The sequence below is a fragment of the Microtus pennsylvanicus genome, chromosome 6 (assembly GCF_037038515.1).
Source record: "Microtus pennsylvanicus isolate mMicPen1 chromosome 6, mMicPen1.hap1, whole genome shotgun sequence".
Taxonomy (NCBI): domain Eukaryota; kingdom Metazoa; phylum Chordata; class Mammalia; order Rodentia; family Cricetidae; genus Microtus; species Microtus pennsylvanicus.
Genome location: NC_134584.1, coordinates 85,732,649 through 85,750,575, shown reverse-complemented (window position 1 = coordinate 85,750,575; position 17,927 = coordinate 85,732,649). Strand labels below are relative to the sequence as shown.

At 50.4% G+C, this 17,927-nt stretch overlaps 1 protein-coding gene across 1 annotated transcript in view; it reads right to left on the bottom strand.

Annotated features, from left to right (window-relative positions):
* LOC142852167 (uncharacterized) overlaps positions 1 to 17,927 on the bottom strand; it is a 117,165-nt gene that overhangs the window by 53,885 nt on the left and 45,353 nt on the right. The window contains exon 3 of the mRNA XM_075976673.1: positions 2,808 to 3,219. Within this exon, the coding sequence (XP_075832788.1) occupies positions 2,808 to 3,219 (412 nt within the window). Of the gene's footprint in view, positions 3,220 to 17,927 lie in introns of the transcript that reaches the window.

Genomic DNA, 17,927 nt, shown 5'->3' with positions numbered 1-17,927 from the left:
CGAGCAGTTAGCCACACTGGACCTGGCAGGTGGAAGGAAGTCTCCTGTGGCAGTCAACTCCACAGCCCTGTAAACCCTCCCCTCCACAGACAGCAAAGACACTTTTCATGTTGCCCCAAGACCCCCAGGAAACAGATTTCTGAATTGGGCTCCACACATCAAAAAGTCATGGTCTGGTCCACTTGAAGACGAGCTCAGAGGGAGAAATTCCATAGCAGAGAACACCCCTAAGGGCTCTAGGATCAACATCCGTGAGGCCACCACGCAGTAACATTCTAGATGCCAAAACATCTCGAAGACACAGAGAAGCCAGGCACAAAAGAATACAGCTCCAATCTCATTTACATGAGGCTCACAAGGAGGTTAGAAGCCAGGTAGGTCAGCTGATCTTGCTGGGGTGTGGCCAGGAATGGGAGGAGAGAGGTCCTTTGGCCTGAGCAGCCATCAAGGGAGCCAGTTCCAACCTTGTGCTTGCCTGTATGCATCTTAGATTTTATTCCAAAAACTTCTAGATGTATTTCAGCTGCTAAAGTGTTTGCCCAGCATGTGTGCAGCCCATGGTTCCATCCCCACCACAGCATAAAACAGGGTGTGGTGCCTCACCTAATACTCAACCACATAGTGAGTTTGAGGCTATCCTGAACTACCTAAGACCCTGAACCGCTGAAACATTTTTTTAAGTTTAGAGAAATTGCTTAATTGCTTATTTTTTCAATTCCAATAGTATTTGGATTTTTTTTAAGTCAGTATTTTGTGCAGTGCCTTGACTCCCAGGCAAATCTATTTTATCTCCTGCCACCGGCCTGAATTTCTTGATGGAACAGCCTCGGGTCCTCCGTCCCTCCCTCCCACCCCTCCCGGAAGCTGCTCCTTGCATGATGACCTGGCTTGGAGGCTGGCTAGGCCTGGGATGGAAAGCGCCCCCTTCCGGAGTGGGGCTGTATAATTCTTCAGACCAGAAAGGGAACAGAAGCGCTGCAGAGAGGGCGGGAAACTGCACACACTCATCCCAAAGCTCCCCAGAGGGAGTGAGGCCTGGGCTAGCCAACAGACAAGGCTGGGGTGCTCTCGGGGTGCCCGAGGCTCAGCTCAGCTATGACAGCTCTCAGAGCTGCAGCATCCGGGATGGATGGGGTGAGCTGAGGACAGCAGAAGGGCTCCCCAACTCCTCTGCTTCCTCTTGGAAGGCTTCAGAAGGGGGAAAGTCATTTAACAGTACGGTGGTCGCTCCCCGGACAGTCCCTAGAACGTCCGAAGGCCTGTTCTCATCCTCTGGTGTCCTCTAAGCCCCAGCTACTGATTCCAGTCTGGGTACTAAAGTCACATGTCCTCTAAGCATTTTACTGGGCTAGAAGTGTTTGGGAGGACACACTGACCAACCTTGGCAAGGAGGAGTTCAGGGAGCAAAATTCTGGCACCTACCTTAAGCACCAACAGCACTATGGTTAGGGAGACACCCCTCAGAAAGAAGCCTTCCACTACACAGATCTTAATTTTCACCAGCCTCCACAGAAGCCACTTGCTCCAAAACCTCATGCTCCCCCGGTGTAATTTCACAGCCCCAGGAACCAACCATCTGGAGCCCCTAGAAGAGAACGCACCCATCCTGCTCTTTGAGCAGGGACTCCAAGAGCCCAAAGGGCCCGGTCCTAGCTGAGACAGACTGGCCCCACCCATACCCAAGAGCTAGCGACCCCTGGCAAACTCATGAGATCTGCCCAGCCCGTGTCATTTTGGCCCTCAAGGAATTGGAGCCTGAAAAGAGGTACATTTGGGCATGGCGGGGTGACCAGCCAGCCTGGGGAGCAGGGTGTGTCCCCCCCACACCGGGAATCTGGGTCATGCTTAGATGACAGAGAAACCTCGACTCTATCCACCCGCGCCTGCCTGTGTCTTCCCAGATGCGAGGTTTACGGGCAGCAAAGGAGGACTTCAAGAAATTCGGGGCACCGTGTGTGTGAAATCACTCCTCAGCAGAGGAAAAAGTGCTCTTTCCTTTTTCCTCTGGTTTTTCGTCGGGGGGGTGGGCTACCTGTCCAAGATGCCTATATGGAGACTGATCCTCCTGGTGTTCCCTCCCGGCTCCCCAGGGTGTGAGAAGCTAAACCCCACCAAGCCCACAAGCAGCCCTTCAAACGGGCCCACTTCCTCTCCTTCCTTCTGCCTTCTCTCATCCTGGAACAACCCACCTCAGGTCTTCCCAGGCCATTTGCCTCACCGGCTGGATAGGTCTAGGTTTCTTTAGACCCCAAAAGATAACGCTGAAGGGGCTCTGACCTGTGACGGAAGGAACAGGACTTGCATACACGGAGACAGAGGAACAATTCCCCAAACCATGAAACAGGACAGTCCCCAGATACAGCTGGCGGCCCACCCAGAGCCACTGAGGCTGGGATGACTCCACCACCAAGCCACATGGTGTCCCATGCCCTAGGCCTGAGGCTCCCACCTTAGGTAAAACACCAGGATGGAGAGGCCGAGGACCTTTTCTATAGGATTTGAGGAGGGCCCACGTGTGGGCCCTAAAGCGTCCAGGCACTGGCCCAACTAGGGCTCCAAAGTAAGAAATCAGACCCCATCTGAAGAGCCCCCCATCAGTGTCCCTGCGCGACCCAAGACCCAGACCTTCGGTCTTTGCAAGGAACCACTCACTCCCCCGAGTACCGAGCCTCCTAAGTACTCGCAGGCTCGCTCTGCAGCTGCATCCCAGCAGGCCGGGAGACTGCTTCGCACAGCTCCGGGGCCCTCATCTCCAGCCCCTAGCCGCCGAGGAGACCCCCAGCTCCCACAGCCCCCAGGTCTCTCTCTCAGTCCCGCAGAGGGTGGAGGAGGAAGAGGAGGAAGAGGTGGAGAAAGAGAAGAGGAGGAGGTGGAGAGGAGGAGGGGAGGCGCAGCCGCCCGGGCTGGGGCAAAGGATATGGCCATTCCGTGATCTTTTTGGCGTATTTTCTCACCACGTTGTCTTCACTGAAGAGGAACAGGGAGCGGTTGACCGTGAGGCAGTTCTGGCGAACGGGGATTGGGTTGTAGAGGGCCATGGTCCGCGCTCTCTGCGCCATCGACTGCTTGTACATCCTCTGCGCTCCGGGCTGCCCGCCCTGCCGGCTGCCCCCGGCTCCTCGGCCGCCCGCGGCGCCCACGACCACCCCGGCGGCCGGCCCTGAGCCTCCTCCGCCTGCGCCGTAGCGGCCCGGCATCTCGTCTCCAAAGCGGGCCATTCTGCAAAGAGCAAAGGGCCTCGGGTTACGCGGCGGCTGCTGTTGCTGCGGCGAGCGCTGCGGAAGCCACGGCCACCGCCACCACCACCACCACCACCGCCGCCGCTTCTCAGGCTGGCCGGGCTGTGGGGACGGCGGCTGCACCTGCGACTGCGGAGACGCTCCACGGCCCAGCCCATCGGGCGGCGGCGCCCGGCCTCGGCTCGGGGGCTCACGAGCGGGACGGCCCGGCCGAGCCGGGGAGCGCGGCTCGGGACATGCCGGCAGAGGCGGTGACCCCGGGCGGGAGGAGGGGTGCGGGGGAGGGCGCGGGGGCGGGGCGCGGGGGAGGGGCGCGGCAAAAATAACCGGGGACGCGATCCAGGCGATCCCCGGCCACCCACTCCGGAGAGGAAAAAATTTTTTCAGTTAAAAAAAAAATCAGTTAAAAAATATATAGTGTAAAAAGATTTTTTTAAAGCAACGCTCCAATGCACACCCCCTTTAAAACGCGAAGTCTAAGCGAAGGACGTCCCCCCCTCCCTGGGACGCAGCGATAAGCTTCAGATTCCTCGGAGGTCCGGGTCAGCTTGGCATCTTGCTAAAGGCGTGGGCTCGGCCCATTTGAAAAAGAAGAAGAAAATTAAATAATTAAAAAAAAAGCCAAAACCAGGTCTTTGCTACGGGAGGAGGGTGGCAGAGAAGGATCTGTCCGTCTGTTTTGCTGACTTTCCTAGACCTGGAAAGAATAGAAAATTCCTGAAAACGCTGCAGCCCCTCCCCCAAATCCAACCCGGTTGGAGAGCGGGGGGCGGAGGAGCGGGGCGCAGGGGCGCGGCGGGGCTCGGAGGCGTCAGGGAGCCGCTGGTCCCCGGCTTTGAAAAAAGCCGATCTGTTTTCCTCCTGATTCAGCAGCCGCCGGCTCCTCTGCGCGCGGAAGCGTGTGTGCGCGCAGCCAGGCGCGGCACAGCCTCGGCCGGGGGGAAATTGCAGCAGCGCAGTCTTGAAAATTCCCCACGGGGAGGGGAGGGGAAGGAGGCGAGAGAGCGAGCGAACGAGCGAGGGAGGGCGGTGTGCGCCGCTCGGCAGCGGCTCGGGCTGCGGCAGAGCCTGGCAGCATCCCCACCCCCGAGCGCCTCTCTCCCCGTCCCCTTCCCCCTCCCTCAGTTCCGCTGAAAGTAGAGGTGCGAGGGGAGAGCTGCCCAGCCAGATTCCGGGGCTAGACCTGGGCCCTGCGCCCTGGAGCAAGACCCACCCGGCTATGCGCGCAACCAATCACCGGCGCGGGAGCAGGCGCGGCTGGGCACAGGGGGAAGTCGGGACAGATCCTCCCGCACAGAGGACCTTGCCTGCCACCCCAGGTCCCTTGTTGCTGCCTAGAACCAGGCGGGCCCAGTTGGAAGGAAGAACTTAAAGAGCAGAGGGCTTGGTGTAGGGACTAGTGTGGGTGGCCGTCGCTGAGCAAATGAGGGTCTGTTGAGCAAAAGACAATTTTTGCGAGCTGGAAGGTTCAGAGCACTTCTGGGAGGGTTGCAGATCGCAGGGGGGCTTCCAAGCTGATGTTTAGGTCACCCTGGAGACCCTGGCAGGAGCACCTGTGAGCTCATAGGAGCAGACCGCTAACTGAGCCCTAGCATGCTAGACAGGGCGGCTGGCCTGGCGTTGGCATGGCCCCATCTCTACCAGGCGCCTGGATCACTCCCACCTGCCCTCTGTCCCCCCCCATTTGGAAATTCCATAAACACAGAGAAACATACAATAAAATACAAATGAACAAGCTGAGAAATCGCCACCTTTGTGGGTGTCAGCGCCCCAGAAACCAGACCACAGGCCTACACGGGGGCTGGCTCCATTATAACCACTGCCTGATCATTCTTTTAGCTTTATGACTTTAGCACGCCTTCCTCAGCAGGAGCTGCGGTTTGGCTCCCTTCGACCCCATAATAAGCATCATTCTGCAGGACCTGGTTCCTTGGGGTCATCTTTTCGTCTTTTAAACTGGCCTGCTGTCATCCATAGCTGTGGGTGATACGTTTTCTTTGCTGCGTACTACTCTGTGGCGAGATCAGCTCACAGTATGTCCACTTTCTTCTCTGTGGGCATCTGGGTTCTTTCGAGATGGGGCCACAGCACAGCATTGCCTGGGACACCATATGCATGCGAGCATGCCTGCTTGTGGAGTGAGGCTACGTATAGGTGGCCTTTCCGTCTCTAATCATTAGTATCTTCGGGATTACGAGATGCGAGACTGTCTTCTAAAGCAGATGTACCAAGGAGTAGTTTTGGGAGTTAGAGAGGTGGCTCGGCACATAGGGCACAGGCTGTTCCTCCAGAGGACCTGGGTACCATTTCCAGCACCCACATGGTGGCTTACAACCAGCTGTAACTCCAGTTCCAGGGGATCCAATGCTCTCTTTTGGCCTCCTTGGGCACCAGGAAGGCACATGGTACATGCACACGCATTCAGGCAAAACGCCCATGCCCATGAAATGAAATTTTAAAAGTTCTAAAAGAAGGAGTTGATTTCAGGGAAGAGCAAGATGGCTCCACCAAGCCTGAAGACGTGAACTGAATACCCGGGACTCACATGGAGGAAAGAGAAAACCAGCTCCCCAGGTTATACTCTGACCTCCGCAAATGTACAGCCACACACAATTAAAAATACCATTTTTAATTATAAAGGGGCATGTTTGATAGGTGCAGGCTTATCATCCTAGCACTGAGGCTGAGGCAGGAGGATGGGATTTATCATGAACTTTGCTAAGTGTCTGTAGACTGAAAAGCTGATTATGAAAAGGTTAGAGACAGGCAAGTCTTCGGCTAGTTAAAGCCTGCTTGGCCCACACGGACATTAGTATTTGAGTTCATTTGGGATATTCTAGAATAATAAAATCTCTGTATATAAATTCTTAATTCTGTGCCTTTGGAGGCGCACTTTTAAGATTTTTTTTTTAATTTGTCAAAACAAGCCAGATGTGGTGGTACACACCTGTCACTCGAGAATTCAAGAGGCAGAGGCAGGAGGGTTGCTGTAAGTTCAATGGCTGACAGTCTGGGCTGCAGGGTGAGTTCTAGGCTAATCTGGGAGACAGTGTCAAATCCTGCCTCAAAAACCAGTGCATAAGCAAAGCACAGCAAAGAATTTGATACAGCCCCGCCTTCCCAGCCCTGGGGATGTGGCACCACTCCCTACTTTCTACACAGGTTTTGGAGAATCAACTCAGGTCCTCATGCTTGAGAGGCCAGGAAGTCACCAGCAGAGCCAGCTCCCCAGTCCAGCAGCCCCATTTGCTTGTAAACACTGAGGCTGAGAAAGACTGAAAACCTCATCTAAGCCACTGCCGTGAGTCTCAAAAGCCTAGACACCATGCTGCACAGAGGACCATCCGATACGCATTTCAGAAAAATGGAATATGTCTACCAGGGCTAAACATCTGAGCTGACCATGAGCAGTGGAACGCTCCGGGATCTGTGTTTCTTATCATTACTGTTATTGTTAGAATGTGTGGGCACGAACGGCAAGGCTCGCATGGGGGGGGGGTTAGAGGAGAATTTCGTGACATTGGTTCTCTCCTCCCACCTTTCCATGGGTGCCAGGGATAGAACTGGGTCATCAGGCTCTCACAGCAAGCGCCTTTCCCTGCTGAGCCATTCTCTGTGTGTCTAAGAAGAAAGAGGACACATGTCCACAGACATGCCCAGGATGCTGTCTGTGTGGGGACACGCACCTGCCCAGATGCATGTGTGACAGTCAGAAGAAAACAGACTCGAGTTGTCAGGCTCGACAGCAAACACCGCCCCCCGTTAAGCCATCTAGTCAGTCCAGTCATGGATAATATATAGATCATAGATGGAAAATTTATTTTTGTTTTATGCCTATTGGTGTTTTGCCTGCATGTATGTCTGTGTGAGGGTGCCAGAAGCCTGGAGCTGGAGTTACAGACAGTTTTGAGCTGCCGTGTGGGTGCTGGGAATTGAACCCAGGTTTTCTGGAAGAGCAGCCAGTGCTCTAAACTGCTGAGCCATCTCTCCAGCTCCCATGTATAATTTCTACTCTATAAAGTTCAAATCAAAGCTCTGTCATTTGGGAGGTTGAAGTGGTCCCCACATTGATGGTAAAGGGGTGACCGACCTGAAGGGATCTTTAAGAGGCATCTCTCTATGGATGACAATTGTACAAAGGTGTTTATTTTGCAGATTTGGGGGCTAGTGACATGGCTCTGTAGGTAATGGCACTTTCTCTGTAAACCTGATATGATTGCTTGAGTCAGATCCCTGAAGTCTGCCACATAACGACGGAGGAAAGAAGCTGCCCCACAAATTTTTCCCTGGCCTCCATGTGTGTACCACATCACACGCGCGCACACACACACACACACACACACACACACCTATGCACATGCGTCATACATGCACATTATTTAAGAAGAAGCTAAAAATAAAATAAAAATGCTCTTTTTTATTTCAGTCGAGATCTCATGTAGCCCAGACTGTCTTTAACTGTCCTGCCTCAGCCCTCCACGGTGGGAGTTACAGCCATGAGGTAAACACGCTTGGCTTCTTCAATTTCTTGGCTTATTTATTTACTTATTGTTTGTTTGTTTACTGAGACCGGGCCTCATGTATCCAAGCTGGCCTTAAACTCACTGTGTAGCTAGTCAAGAATGACCTTACGTTTCTGATCCTCCTGACTCTACCTCCTGAGTGCCAAGATTACGAGTGTGTGCTACCAAGCCCAGTTCTTGGGGTGGGACCCAGAGTCCCATACATACATACAGAGAAAGTGTTCTGCCAACTCAGTCACATTCCAGCCTTGTGTTAAAAATATTCATCGAGGGCCAGATGTGGTAGCACGCGTCTTTAATTCCAGCACTAGGAGGCAGACACAGGCGGATCTCTGTGAGTTCAAGACCAGCCTGGTCTACAGAGTGAGTTCCAGAACAGTCAGGGCTACAGAGAAATTCTGTCTCAAAAAAAAAAAAGTGATGGGCTCTGGGTACATTATCACCAGATATTGGTTTTGCATAGATGAAAGCATTCTTTAAACTAAAGGGATGAATTTCTCGCAGAATCTCAATGGCTACTGTAGGTCGCTTCTGGGCCTTTGACAACACCAGTGACCACTGCTGACCAGGGAGAAAGACTTGGACTGTCAGTTGCCCCTAGCTGGACGAGCAGGTGGCCAGAAGCCCCAACCGTTGGTTCGTCAGCTGGGATCTGTCTGTCAGGTGGTGGCAGTCTGTGGCTCTTGTGTGACTGAACAGAGCCCTGAAATGAATGCTCCCATGAGATGAGCCCAGATTGCATTCCCCTGCCTACTAACACAATTAACCAGCAAAGCCAGCCATGTTGTGCTGCAAGAAGGGGTCAGGCCAAAGGCATTTGGTCTCTGCTATTCTGGCTGGGTACCCGCCAGTGTTAATCCTCAGGGTCTTTGGAGGTGTGATAAAGCCAGCTGGGTGTGGGGGCACACACCTTTAATCCCAGCCTTTGGAGGCAGAAGGAAGCTCTCTGTGAGTTAGAAGTCTGTCTGGTCTACATAGTGAATTCACTGTAGTCTAGGGTTGCCTTGAACTTTCAGCAATCCTCTTGCCTCGCCTCTTAGATATGAGCCATTGCCCCATTTCCTTTTTTATCCCCTCACCCCTTTCTAACCACTTCCTTATTTCCAGGCAAAACAAGTCTCTCCAACATTTTCCTCACCACCCAGCCCTAGAACAAGCTGTATCTCCAAGGGGCCTGGCTTCTTTTCACTAGAGAAAGACAGTTTGAAACCATCTTGGGGCTGGGGGCCATACAGAATCGAGAGTTTTGTTCGATCAAAGAAAATCGGCACTTTGGCAACCACCAAAAAAAACGTGGAAGAACTATCAGGAATGTCTAAAAAGCATGGATAGGAAACCGAGAAATAACACGACCCGCGCACATTGTCAGAGCTGCGCCCTCAGATGTGCTTCCACCTGGGCTGGAGATGGCCATGGCCCTCACATGCCTTCAGTGCTCCGCCACTGAGCCACGCCCCTGCCCCTCACTGGGGGATTCCAGGCAGGGTCTCTACCACTGAGCCACACCCCTGGCCCTCACTGGGGGATTCCAGGCAGGGTCTCTACCACTGAGCCACACCCCTGCCCCTCACTGGGGGATTCTCAGTAGAGTCTCTACCACTGAGCCACACCCCTGCCCCTCACTGGGGGATTCTAGGCAGGGGTTCCACCACTGAGCCCCACCCCTGCCCCTCACTGAGGGATTCTCAGTAGGGGCTCTACCACTGAGCCACACCCCTGCCCCTCACTGGGGGATTCTAGGCAGGGGTTCCACCACTGAGCCACACCCCTGCCCCTCACTGGGGGATTCTAGGCAGGGGCTCTACTGCTGGGTGTCCCAACCCAACAAGCAAATGTTCAACATTAGCAGGGACTTAGGAAGGAGGCCACCGCTCTGCATCCCTCTGCCAAGAATGCCCAATTTGAACAATTTGCTTCCAATCAAGGTCAGACGAAGGGATGTGCTGCAGAACCAGTGTTGTAGAGAGACACAGTAAAGAGCTCAGTTTAAGGCCGAGTGACCCATCCCAATGAAAGGAAACATAATGTCATATCCAGCCACAGGGCAGGACCTTATGCTGCGACAGAGGATATTATACAGCGCAGCTGGTGCCCTGCAGATTGGATAATGATGGATTGATGCTAATTCCCGGGTGTGGTCGTTTTCTCTGTGCTTATGAGAGAGACTGGTCTATTTCAGGAAACTCTGTTTCTAAGGTTAAATAAAGGGCCACTGGGTCTCTCAGAGGCCCAAGAAGACGAAGAAAGAGAGGCACAGAGATCCTAAGTCTAAGTGGGGAAGACTGGCATTTGAGGAAATTGGACAAAGGGCATGCAGGAATTCTTTGTGCTATTTGTACAATTTTTTGGAAGTCTGAACTTTAAGGAAAGGAGGATATGTCAACAGTTAGCAAGATAAAACTCTGTGTGCACAGCCTCATTGTCCTCCTGGGGGCCTGCTGTGTGCCCAGTGGTTTTGCAGGCACGGACTACGATGGTGACTCCCAGGTTGAGAATGGTGATTGAATACATAAATAAACAGAATGAAGCAAGCGTGTGGGATGCACGAAGGCACTAGACGTCTGGAGAAATGAGGGGTAAGAAAGAGGAGCCGGTGCAGAGCCACGGAGGCTCAGAGTGAGCAGCTGTGTGGAGCGCTGTCACTCAGAACGACAGCCCTTTCTCCTTGTCTTGTTGCTGTGCCGTCCCTCGTATGACCACACTGTAAATGAACTTCGTTCTTTTAACAATGTTAAAATGTCCAGTTGTTCAACATCATTATTGTGTTTAAACTGATTGTACATGTTAACATTTATTGTATTTAACTTTTTTATTACATTTATTGATTTGTGTGTGTGTGTGAGATAGAGAGAGACGAGGGGAGGGAGAATGTGGGTGGGCACAGTGCCACAGTGCATATGTGGAGGTCAACATTCAGGAGTCTTTGCTTCCACCATGTTGGTCCCAAGGATTGAACACAAGTCACCAGGCTTAGTGGCAAGCACCTGTATTGACTGAGCCATTTCACAGGCTCCTAAACTGATCTTATACAAAATGTGACATATGAGGCCAAGTGGCATAGAACATAAGGGCCAAACGCCGACCTTCAAAAGGCTTAGAAGCAGGTTGGAGTGCAAGCTGCTTCCCATGAACATTTATGTAGCAGCGAGGAATATCCAGGAAGCATTCCAGAGGAGAGGAGCTGATGCCAGAAGCCAGCCTCTGTCCAGACTTGGCCCACACCACAGTTCAGATTCCCAGCACCCACAGAAGAAAGCTGGGCCTGACCACTGAAACACTAGGCAGAGGACGGGAGAGACGACTCCTCTGCTAAGAGCCCTGGCTGCTGTGTCAGAGGACTTAGGTCCCATTCCCAGCACACAAGGTAGCTCACGACTGCATGTAATTATAGCTTCAGCCGACTTGACACCTTCTTCTGGCCTCCCTGGGCACTGTGCACACAAGGTGCACAGACATACACGCAGGCAAAACAGCCACACAAGTTAAAGTAACAAAATTTTAAAAATTTGAGGAGCGCAATAGCGGCAGAAACCTAATGTCAACCTCTGACCCCCGCAAGTTTGTACACACACACACACCGCAACCAGACAGTAAATAAAAAAGATCCAGATGGAAAAGACTCTGCGGTGGTGCCATTGAGCAGACTCCAACTGCTTCTCAGTCTCAAGGGAAGGAACAACAGCCACTTTTGCTTCTCTTTTGCTCTTCTTTGCAGTTAACGATTTTGTCCTAATTTAAAACTTTTCTTCCTCTGCCAGCAACTTTTAATTTGACAGTAAAATCTCCCTTGCACCCTGTCTGGCTCACAGCCTGCACCTAGATTCCCTCTGGCATCATCTGTGAGAGGCTCTTCCTAGCTCCTTCTTGGACCCTGGCTTCCTGTCTCCTAGTTCACTCCCTCACTGGGATGGAGTCACCCTGCAGCAGTTTTCTGAGAGAGGATGTGCGAGAGGCCCCCTAGTTACTTGTTGCTGCGCAAACTTCATAACACAGAACAGTGTCTGCCTCTGGTTCATGCTGGGAGTCTGCTGGGTTGTGCTCCCCATAGCCAATATTACCAAATGGTGGGGGGCAATGGACACATCAAAGGTTTCCCCAGTCACGGGCTGTCTCAGAGCCTGGAAAGGCCCAAACAATAGGATTTCTTAGAACCTCTCTCTGCCTTGTGTGGTCCCTCTGTTTAGGGTCTCCACACTGTGGGTTCAGGGTAAATGGGATAAAAATGCCAGAAGTTTCTATCTCACTGGAGGAAGTCCCTTCTGAAGCCTCCGCTATGATTTAATACTGGGAAGTGGTGAAGAATCTGTTCTGCTTGTTCTGTCCAGTGAGTCAGAAAACCGCATCGAAGGATGAGAATGTAGCTGTCACTCTCTTCTGGGAAAGCAGCAATTATAAAAGAGAAAACACAGAACAACATGCGGGCAGCTGTGAAAAGTGCAGTCTGCCCCCAGAAGAAGCTTGAGACGTGTGTGCTTGCAAGTCTCTCCCCGTACCGCACGAATAGCGTGACAGGCTGGAGAGACATCACACTGAAGGAGCCTGTACTGTTCCGGAAGGACCAAGTTCAGTTGCCAGCTCTCACCGCAGGATGCTCACAGTGCCTGTAACTCCAGCTCCAGGGGATCTGACACCCTGTTCTGGACTCCAAGGGCAACACCCACCCACCCACCCATCTACAGAGAGAGAGAGAGAGAGAGAGAGAGAGAGAGAGAGAGAGAGAGAGAGAGAGAGAGAGAGAGGACCCCTCAGGACTTTTCAAATCTCCTGTCCCTGGTTCCTTTACTCAGCCCCACTGTGCTCTGAAACAGTTACTGTCATGGTGTTCATTCTGTTTCAGCCCTTGCATGCTTAGAATGGTTTGCAATGCAGAACTGAGGTCTTTCAGTTTTGAAAAACGTTCTTGAATCATTTCTTTGAGGATTTCTTCCTGTCTGTGCTCTCTAGCCTCCTAAACTCCCGTTATAAGTAAACTGGTCTTTCTATTTATTTTCCACGTCGATCCCCTTAACTTTTTCTCTTCTCTTTGAGGTCATTCTCCCCTTTACCTTTTAATCCCTTTGAGGTTTGAAGTTGTACGTTTTTATTTCAGTACGATTTGCAGTTTCAATGCATCCCTTTTCTGCGATATTTTCTTGCTTCATGGTTATACTTTTGTGCATCCCTAACAATAGTATTAACAATATTTCATGTATTTTTAAGATTTGTTTTATTTTTATTTGTCAGCGTGTGGGGTATGCACACAGAAAAGCAGTTTCCCCTATACCAGAAGAGGGTATTGGGTCCCCTGGAACTGGAGTTCCGGATTGTTATGAGCCACCATGTGGGTGCTGGGAACTGAACCTGGGTCCTCTGCAAGAACAGCCAATGATCTTAACCAGCCAGCCACCTCACAACAGCAGTGTCTGGAAGTTCCTTTGTCCATATGTCTTCCTTTCGTTTATCTGTTTGGGACATGCACACAGCTGAAGAGGCTCATGGGAGGGTAGGTATATTCTGTTGAAGGAGCTCTCCTAGAAGATCAGGCTGAGACATTTCCAGTAACATTTTGTATTCCCTCTAAACTTGTTTCTCCAAAGAAACAAAATAGAAAGTTCTTGTAAATAGACCATTGATAAATACAATCTTTGTGCGTAGTTCTGGCCTGATCTGGATTATATGTGGAAACTAGGAACTATTTGCTTTCAACAAAAACTTGTCAACTAAATGTCTTTCAAATTCTTCCCTCAAAGCATGGGGGTGTGGCTCAGTGGGTGGAGCCCTTGCTTAGTGTTCCTGCAGCCTTGAGCTAGTTCCCTGCCTAGCACTTTAGTGGTGCCCACCTCAATTCCAGTCCTCAGGAGCTGGGAGCAGGAGGATCAGGACCTCAAGGGCATCCTTGGCTATATAGAGAATTTGAGGCCAGCCTGGGCTCATGAGATTCTGCCTTAAAGAAACAAATAATGAATAAACTCTCCTCTGCCAATGTGGAAGGTGGCTTCTGTCATGGCGACCGGTGGCCCTCACCCACTGTCACCTACTGATTTGTTTTTACATTACATTTTTTGCATGTGTATGGGTTTCCAACAGTCACCTCTCTCCTGCCACCCTGTGGGTCCCAGGGACAGAATTCAGATTGCCAGTCTCGGTGGTAAGTAAGCGCCTTTGCCCACAGGTCTGCTTCCCCATTCCTTGCTTTGCTTTTCTGAGACACAGTTTCACTGTGTGGCCCAGGCTGGCCTTGAGCTTCCAGGACTGCTGCCTTGGTCTCTCAGTGCTGTGGTTACAGCTGTGCACCATCGTGTTCCCTTGAGAGCGGATGGGGCACAGACACAGACTTCAAATGTGTAAATGGCAATGAGAGTGACAGTGGTGGGTGGCAATCAGGAGGTCGGGCCACAGAAGCCTTATTGTGTGTGTGTGTGTGTATGTGTGTATGTATGTGCGTATGTGTGTGTATGTGTGTATGTGTGTGTATGTATGTGTGTATGTGTGTATGTATGTGTGTATGTGTGTGTATATCTGTGTATGTATGTGTGTATGTGTGTGTATGTATGTGTGTATGTGTGTGTATGTGTGTATGCGTGTGTATGTGTGTATGTATGTGCGTATGTGTGTGTATGTGTGTATGTGTGTGTATGTATGTGTGTATGTGTGTATGTATGTGTGTATGTAAGTGTGTATGTATGTGTGTATATGTGTGTATGTGTATGTATGTGTGTATGTGTGTGTATGTGTGTGTATGCGTGTGTATGTGTGTATGTGTGTGTATGCGTGTCTATGTGTGTGTATGTGTGTGTATCTTTCTGTCTCTGTCATCCACCCCCCCACACACACATACACAGCCCATGCCGAGGCATGAGTGAGCCTTCAAATTCCACATGCTACAGCTTAGGAGTAAATCCTTCATGGTCAAGCCTCCAGATGAGACCAGAGGTCCCCAACAACCAAGTACAGCACCAGGAAAGACACTCAGTCACACCTGGCAGCTGACTGGCGAAAACTGGTACTATAAGGGACTGATCTGGGATAATTTGTTATGAAATAGTAGACCACTCAAATAATTTACATTGTAACTCCAAATAAATATCACCACTGCATGATCAGAAGATTAAGTTAATTGAAAATAAGGTTTCTAACAGCTTCAAAGATTATCAAATTCATAGGTAAATTGTTTTTCAAATGTTTGTTTTATTTTATCTTGTGCATATGTCTTTTCATCATGAGTGTGCAGTGTCTGCAGAGGACATAGGGAGTGGAATCCCGGGACTAGAGTTACACAGTTGTGAGCTACCATGTGGGTGCTGGGAACTGAACCCAGGTCCTTTGGAAGAGCAGCCAGTGCTTTTAACCCTGCCTCTCCTAGGGAAATTTTTAGAGACAATTAAAATTATATACTTCAAGCTGCAGCCAAGTATTGAGAGGAGTTGATGATGACATGGGCAGTTGGAATGATGGACAATTTTCATAGAAGTGAAGGTGTAGTCCGTTGTTGGCTTGTCTTCTTGCCACAGCATCTTTTCCATTGCCACGCAGGGGCTTCCTACAGCTGCTGTCAGCCAGGTGTTCCCACTTCCTACAGCCACTGTCAGTCAGGTGTTCCCACTTCCTACAGCCACTGTCAGCCAGGTGTTCCCACTTCCTACAGCCACTGTCAGCCAGGTGTTCCCACTTCCTACAGCTGCTGTCAGTCAGGTGTTCCCACTTCCTACAGCCACTGTCAGCCAGGTGTTCCCACTTCCTACAGCCACTGTCAGCCAGGTGTTCCCACTTTCTACAGCTGCTGTCGGCCAGGTGTTCCCACTTCCCACAGCCACTGTCGGCCAGGTGTTCCCACTTCCTACAGCCACTGTCAGTCAGGTGTTCCCACTTCCTACAGCCACTGTCAGTCAGGTGTTCCCACTTCCTACAGCCACTGTCAGTCAGGTGTTCCCACTTCCTACAGCCACTGTCAGCCAGGTGTTCCCACTTTCTACAGCCACTGTCAGCCAGGTGTTCCCACTTCCTACAGCTGCTGTCAGCCAGGTGTTCCCACTTCCTACAGCCGCTGTCGGCCAGGTGTTCCCACTTCCTACAGCCACTGTCAGCCAGGTGTTCCCACTTCCTACAGCCACTGTCAGTCAGGTGTTCCTACTTCCCACAGCCACTGTCAGCCAGGTGTTCCCACTTTCTACAGCCACTGTCAGCCAGGTGTTCCCACTTCCTACAGCTGCTGTCAGCCAGGTGTTCCCACTTCCTACAGCTGCTGTCAGCCAGGCTTTCCATGGGTTTTAAGAAAATGCCCTGCAGGCCTGTGTACAGCCTGATTTTATGGAAGGATTTTCTTAGCTAAGGTTCCCTCCTTAGAAACTTTTGCTTGTGTCGACTTGACATAAAACTAGCCAGGACAACACGTATGCACACACATGCACACAAACAAAAGTAAACCAGATTTAAAATGTGAGTTTTGTTGTTTTGGTTTAGTTTTGGCTTAGGTTTGTTTGTTTGTATTTGAGGCAGGATTTCACTATGTAATCCTGATTGGCCTGAAACTCATTGTGTCAACCAGGCTAGCCTTGAACTCACAGAGATCTACTTGCCTCTGCCTCCCAAGTGCTGGGTTTAAATGCATGCACCACTGTATCTGGCTTAGAATGTGTTGTTGGTTTTAAAAAACAAATTTGTTTGGGCAGCACCAAAAGCCATGTTAGTGTGGAAGGGGAAATTCATGAGGCCTTAGCCCTAGACAAAGAACTACAGGCAACTTAGGGATGTTTAGAGCTGTCAAGCAGTCTCCCCCAGGGGAGAGAATACCAACTTCTTATCCAGTACCAGATGCTCAGTCCTGAAAACACACACGTATAAGAGACAGTACACAGACTTCACAGGTTGTATTATATATTTAGATATATTTAGAATCATATATGTAGATAGATTGTAGATAGATAGATAGATAGATAGATAGATAGACAGACAGATAGATAGAGACGCACACATATGCAACAATAATTAGAAAAAGAGGCATTTGAAAGAAAGCAAGGAAGGATTTGTAGGAAGATTTCAAAGGAGGAAAAGGATGGGAGAAATGATGTAATTATAGTATAACCTCAAAAATATTTATGAAAAGAAAAAGAAAATGATTTACATTTATTTTTAAATTATGTGTAGGTGTGTCTGAGTTAGCATGTGCACAAAAGTGCAGTACTAGTGAAGGCCAAAAGAGGGCGCTGGATCTCTCAAAGCTGGCATCACAGGCTATGGTAGTGCACCCGCCCGATCTGGATACTCAGGTTCTCTGTAAGAGCAGGAAGCACTCCTAGCCACTGAGCTTCTCTCCAGCCCTAATGTGTTTTTCAGTCATAAAAGCCATATTTCAGGGCTGGAGAGATGGCTCAGGGGTTAAGCACATTGGATGCTCTTCCAGAAGACCTGGGATCAATTCCCAGCACCCACATGGAAGTTCACAACTGTCTGTGACTCCAGTTCCAGGGGATCTGACACCCTCACCTAGACATACACACAGATCAAATGCCAGTGCACATAAAAGGAAGAGGGATAAATCATTTAAATAGTCACATTTCTACTCAAATCTCACGCGTAAATGAATGAATGAATAAGAAAGAAGGGATTTTTTTTTTTAAGGCCAGAGAGATGGCTCCCCAGATAAAGACACTTTCTGCCAGATCTGATGACCTGAGTTCAACCCCTGGGATCCATGTGAACTAACTCAAGACTCAAGTTAACCTCTGACCTACACACACACACACACACACACACACACACACACAGTGACATGTGCACACAGCCCCCACCCTACCACACATAATTAAACATCATTTATGTATTTCTTAAAAAGAAAATTTAAAACATCCCACATGTCTAGTAGCTGCTTATAGGACTGCACAGGTACAGCGCATTAGTTTGGAATGCTCTCTTGGGTGGCGAGCTCTCCTCTGGAGCAAGCCTTTCTACTGCAGAAGAAGTTGCAACGCTCCAGATGGCAAGGGCTTCTTCAGACTGGCTCTATGTGTAAATGTCATGGAGAGGTCCCTGTCAACTCCTAAGGACGTGTTGGGATGTGTTGGGTAAGTGAGAAGACAGCTTCCATAGTGTCACAGCCACAGAAACTTCAAGGCTGTCGTGAAGGCTTCTTCTGTAGTGTGCACCCACTGAAGACCTCGGGCCTTCCAAAGCTGTGGTGATTTGGACG